Source organism: Pecten maximus, chromosome 4 (genome assembly GCF_902652985.1).
Source record: "Pecten maximus chromosome 4, xPecMax1.1, whole genome shotgun sequence".
NCBI classification, from domain to species: domain Eukaryota; kingdom Metazoa; phylum Mollusca; class Bivalvia; order Pectinida; family Pectinidae; genus Pecten; species Pecten maximus.
The window spans coordinates 8996823-9002579 of record NC_047018.1 but is presented as its reverse complement, the minus strand read 5'-3'; the positions used below and the strand labels follow the sequence as shown (position 1 = coordinate 9002579).

At 37.5% G+C, this 5757-nt stretch overlaps 1 protein-coding gene across 1 annotated transcript; it reads right to left on the bottom strand.

The window, feature by feature from the left end:
- Positions 1-481: 481 nt before the first annotated feature.
- On the bottom strand, positions 482-5093 carry LOC117325148 (ceramide kinase-like). The gene is made up of 10 exons (XM_033881126.1): positions 4881-5093; positions 4346-4522; positions 3953-4081; positions 3512-3575; positions 2886-3031; positions 2469-2690; positions 2031-2234; positions 1599-1783; positions 1275-1441; positions 482-1043 (listed from the first exon to the last, which is right to left on the bottom strand). The coding sequence occupies exons 1-10, from the start codon at positions 4978-4980 to the stop codon at positions 998-1000; spliced, it is 1440 nt and encodes a 479-aa protein (XP_033737017.1). The 5' UTR covers positions 4981-5093; the 3' UTR covers positions 482-997.
- Between the last annotated feature and the right edge of the window lie 664 nt (positions 5094-5757).

Here is a 5757-nt window from a genome sequence, read left to right as displayed (position 1 = left end):
TGTCAGATATAATTGTTTTGTGAACTCATAAGAATGTTATCTCTTAGACTTAGTAAGCGTTACACTCTTATGTAAACTTCACACATGTACTTAAGATTTGGTGATAATGTTAAAGGGAGTACCACGGTACATGTAACAGCTGTGTTTTTTCTACATTATTTTTTTCCAAAAAAATCCTTTAGTAGTAACCAAGACTACAAGGTTTTTTTGTTGATATCTATCGCGGTTCACAACGTCCAGGATACACAACTTCGTGGAACAACTCGATTGCTATTAATGAGGTTTCATTTGCGATACCATGACCCCAAAATGTTTGTATATTTGATTTCAAATGAAATGAAAACAAATTAAAATAATTTGTATTACATAATTCAGAATCTGCAAAATCCGTTTTGGTTTCTGACTAGCGTAGTTGTTGAAAAATAATCCATAGTACATGTATATTACACTAGTGTTATATGCCAAAAATATAAAACAATGCTTATTTGTGTAAATATTTTAATAACAATATATATATATTATATTGGTATAAATGCAATTGGCATCTCACGTACACAGAGCGCGTTCAATAAGCATCTAAGTTTGTTCCGGGGAGACCAGGAGTTGCCACAGTGTTTCCGTTGTGCTGTTTTCATGATACACTCAATGCTTTTTTTTCTGGATGGTAAAGTTCTTCATCTTGTCGCAATCAGTGTTTGAGGAAGATAGATTCGGACTCAGCTGGCATCCCTAAGTCAAGTGACAGGGTCATTGTATAACAAGTCAAGTGACAGGGTCATTGTATAACAAGTCAAGTGACATGGTCACTTGTTTATAACAAGTCAAGTGACAAGACCATTGTATGACAAGTCAAGTAACAGGGCCCTTGTATGACAAGTCAAGTAACAGGGCCCTTGTACAACAACTCAAGTGACAGGGCACTTGTTTAAAACAAGTCAAGTGACAGGGCACTTGTTTAAAATATTTCAATGGGTTGACACCCAGTTATGATGACCATTCATGTCGGCGGTGTCCCAAAAAGGGCCGCGATGTTTCTGTGGAACCTGAAAATAAAAAAAAACCATAAGTAAATGGTACAGATAGTTGCTTGCAGCAATGTATGCAAATATCAAAATATGTTATGTTCTTCGTATTTTATAACAGATCAATGTATTTTTTCGCAATATAAAATACATACAAATTGCTGGTCAGGAACACAGAACGTTAATTGAAAATGTGTGCTTTATATTTAGACAATTATAAAATAAAACCAAATCTGACTTGAGAGTACCTACCTAACCTCGAACAGAGGAGTAGTTAAACGGATCGCCTCTCCGTCACAGTTAATAAACAAATTCTTGTCCAGTTCCTTTCCCCCTGTTTCGGTTGTCCGGACTGGCGTGTTAGGAAGACGAACTCTGTAGGCGTCCACTTTCATCTGTCTGACGAATTCGAAATTGTACTATAAAGAAAATAAGGCAATTAATGATTTAATCATGTCGAGAAAATGTAGGAATACATGAAACATATAAGAGAGAGAAACTAATGTTTTCAAGAAAAAATCACTCGTTCATTTTGCAGAAAAAATACATACATCTATATTTCGTTTTTATACTTACACAGTCAGGTTTCTGATCTTTGACCATTGACAGTTGTTGGATGTGCTTAGATATGCTGCATTTGTCCGTTATAGTCATGGTCAAATTGTCAGTACCGAAGCAAGGGCGCATGCGCCCATCTTTCGCTGCCATGACGATAGGATGAGTATCAACAGCAAAAACGCGACCAGTTGTCTTCTGCCATTCTGTGAAAACAAACCAAAACATGATCTGTGTTCTGAAATATTACACTTGAAAAATGTTTGCTTATGTCTGGTATGTTGTAATTATGTAACCGTTCAGAGCCGGATTTTCTACACCATGCTTTCTTTTAAATTTTATAAAACTAATAATGAAAGCTACTGAATAAATGTATATACACGTAATTTCCGTAATACCGGATTCCCTTCAGTTTTATATTAAACACGATTTATCTTGACAGGAGTAACTAACCATTAGTCTTGTCGGAAAGAATATCAGGCACAGAAGACTGTCTTCGGAGACGGGGCATCACTTCTGTATTTCCTGGTGGTAATGATATTTGACGTTTGAAAGCTCGGGACTGTCCACAAAATTCTGAAGTTGAAGACTTTGCAGGAAGATATTCAATTTCAACATCCACTGTTCGTCTCCTAAGAAGTGATGCGAGAGGGACGACTGTAACAGTAATTAACATGATATTGATCGACTTCAACAGTGTTTGTTTACGTCTCTTTATAGATATTTATTCTGTATTGAGTGCCTATATCTAAATCACTTGGCCCAACCGTTCATTATTTATTAACAATAAAAACCTAATTTATCATATTCTTACTTTCTTAGCGTGGTGTTATAATGTTTATTTATTAACTCAACCTTAAAACTACCAATATAGAGTTCTATAGGACGTACTGTTGTATCTGTTGGAGCCCATCCAGCGGTACTTTTCACAGTTGTGCATCATGTCTCCGAACAGACCGAACCCCAAAACGAGGCTGGAATGGGCCAAACATTGGTTTTCTTCGTGAACACTGGCCGAGTTCGTGTAGACAGTTTTACCCATGAGAATCCTCAGGACTGCCGTAACAAGACATCTGGTCCCATGTAAGTACTGTACTACGTAGTCACCTGTTCCTGGAACACAAATAATAAAATAATAATGTTATGGTACATGCTGTCATTTCCTCTGTATTGTGTACAAAATACATACGTCAAAACACGCGGAGATAGAGCCGCATTTGGACATTAACAGGAAATGAACCAAAATGAGGGACATCAACGGACACCACGTGATTCAAATTCAGAAATATGTCTCTGTAGACATCTTACCTGCCGGGAGTATCCCAATGGGAATGGTAGGAGAAACCAACTCCGCGGTGCTATCATTATAGTCAACCCCGGACTTCGTCTGTGTCAGCCTGATCAAGGCGTTCAAGCATTCACAGTAGAATCCATCTCCTCCCATCGCCACCAACCTATCGGTATATAAAAATACAAATCAAAAGAGGAAACATCACTGACCTTTCGATATTCCTTTGAAAAAACAACCAACTTTGTTTTTATTAAACTTCATCACGACACTTCAACAATTTATCAGGGGAGATTTAGACACTCCACAAAGAGTAATGCTGTCAAAATTATAGCGACGTTGTGATGATCGATACGCGTGTTTCTCGTACAGGTATTAAGACCTGTTGGGTCGCTATATGGCCCGCTGGTCCACTTATACCTATATATAGCAGATACCACCTCTTCCATTATGATATAATTTGGCAGTCTTCTTGTTTCTTTTCTGCGTATATATGTGGTGTTGGTTTTTTTTTAGTTTTTTTTTTACATTACATGTATGATAAATACCAGTGAAACAAAGAATGGGGCCTGGCCTAGATTGGTTGACGTGAATCAACTTGCTACCTTACATATGTGTTATAGAAAGAACTGATCATGTTACTTACCCGTCAATACTGTCCAGGTCATATTTGCTGAGAAAGTCCGTAGGCTGGCCTTTCCTAGTCGTAACTAAAACAGAAACAATCCCTTAATTATCACCTTATTATCACGTACGGGACTGACCACATGGGTAAACAAATGATGATGTGGATAATGTACACGTTCGGGACTGACCACATGGGTTGACCAAATGATGGTGTGGTGATAACAGTTACACGTATGTTCAACATTACAGGTATCTGAAACGGTCGTACAGTGATGAAATCAATTGATGCTAAATTATGAAGCAATCCCTTTTATGTAGCAAGCTCTTTTGTATAGTTCAATACGTTTCCTTTGTTGAACTTGAGTTGGACCACAAGTTCAGGCGGACAGTATGTATAACTATCTGTTCAATGTTACAGTTAATGGCTACAAGAGGAGGAGACAAAGGGCTATGTCCTCACCTATAGCGTCCGCATGTACCCCGCACCGCTCCAAGACAGGTAACACCTTGTTGACGTAGTCCTTATAGCCCCTCTTTTTGCCGCTCTCTGGGTTAATCAGGATTAACAATCTGCGGGGCCGCTGGCTGTCTGTAAGACATAAGTAATGGTTCAAATAAGAAAACATGTAAGTGTAAATGTAGCCTTTTAAGACCTATAAAACAGTCATGTGCGAATGGCGTGCGATTTTGTTTTATTTGCCACTATTCAATGAAATTGGACTTCACTTGTTTTAAATTATATATAACATCTACATAAATAACGGAATTCCTTGATATGCAAATGAATAAACATTAACATCATATGAGTCACTATTAGTCAACGAAAGGCCAGCTAGAATTACTGGTAACTTACCTGCAAGAAATCCCTGGATAATCTCGGAAACGGTTCTAACATGGTCCGGAGGTCCGGAGAATACAACACGTGTATCTCTCAGTTTGGAATGTTTATACTGAGCGGCATAAATGACTTCAAAGCCCGTTTCATCGGTCTTGGTTGTACAAGATAGGATGTTGTCTGCTTCAACCAAAACTGGAATAAAAGGGGTATTTTATGTTACGATAATATGATACTATGTCCTACAATACTATGTCATACATACAAGAATATTTTGTCGTTATATTCATTTCAACAGTCACCCTAACACTAATACAATCATCTTGTCAACCAACTAAGCAAAAAAACAAACAAAAAGTGCCGCAAAATGTGTTATTCCTTGCAATGTAAATATAAGAAATTCGAGAGAGAGAAAATTGCGTTAAAGTTATTTTTACTATTGTGTCTCTAACATTTAAATAAAACTATATCTTCAAAAAGATATTCATATTGAATGTTTCATAAAAAACAATATACGTAATCCTATAAATACTACAAACAAATCCAAATTTACCTTCTTTTTTGTCACTTGTTTGTGTCCATTTTAAATGATCAGATGTAAATTGTATTGTAACCTGCTGTCCGTCCACGTAAAATTGGCTATTTGTATCCATAGCGGTGATAATGTTAAAGTACGAGCGGGTTTACAACAGCGAGTGATACTAGCTACTGAATCTATAGACCGCGCCAAACATTAAATACCTGCGCCTGCTGGTTTTCAGAAAATTTATTTTTAGCAGCGGATTTTGGTGACGCGTCGCCTGCCTTTACCTTCACGCTACAGATATACGGTGGAATGTTACTGGGGAACGCCGCTCTTACACTGCTGACCCGGATACTGCGGCCTACCACAGGGATACGGCGTCTGAAGTTATATCACAATTCACTCTGCTTTCTCCAATAAGTAGCCAGGTGTGTCGTCTTTATTGTTCCATACTCCATCATGCCACACTACCTTGCTGGTATAGGTTTTGCTTATTGTCCAATCACACAGTAAAATGTGTTCAAGCGAGTACCCTTTCAATCGTCTGCTGTATTGCTATAACCATCAGGTAAAAAACGGAGAGTAGCTATTACTATAAACTTGTACATATAGCAAAGTTACATATGTATGTTATGAAAATATCCTAAACGCGGCCCTGCATGCTGTCCATCTTCGGGCAATCATTTCTAAAGTCTTGATTATGCCTCAAGATGACCATAAAGATTGAAATACCTGTTGTATGCAGAATTAGGCCCAATATTAAACGGTGAAACGCCCTTAAAAATCCCCATCACTAAGTTCATTTCTACCAAAGAAAAAATTATTTCCAATACGATTACCGAAAAGGCTTTTAAAATCTGATAATTGTCACGTTTTAGTATGTAATATACATGGTGTAATCAACGAT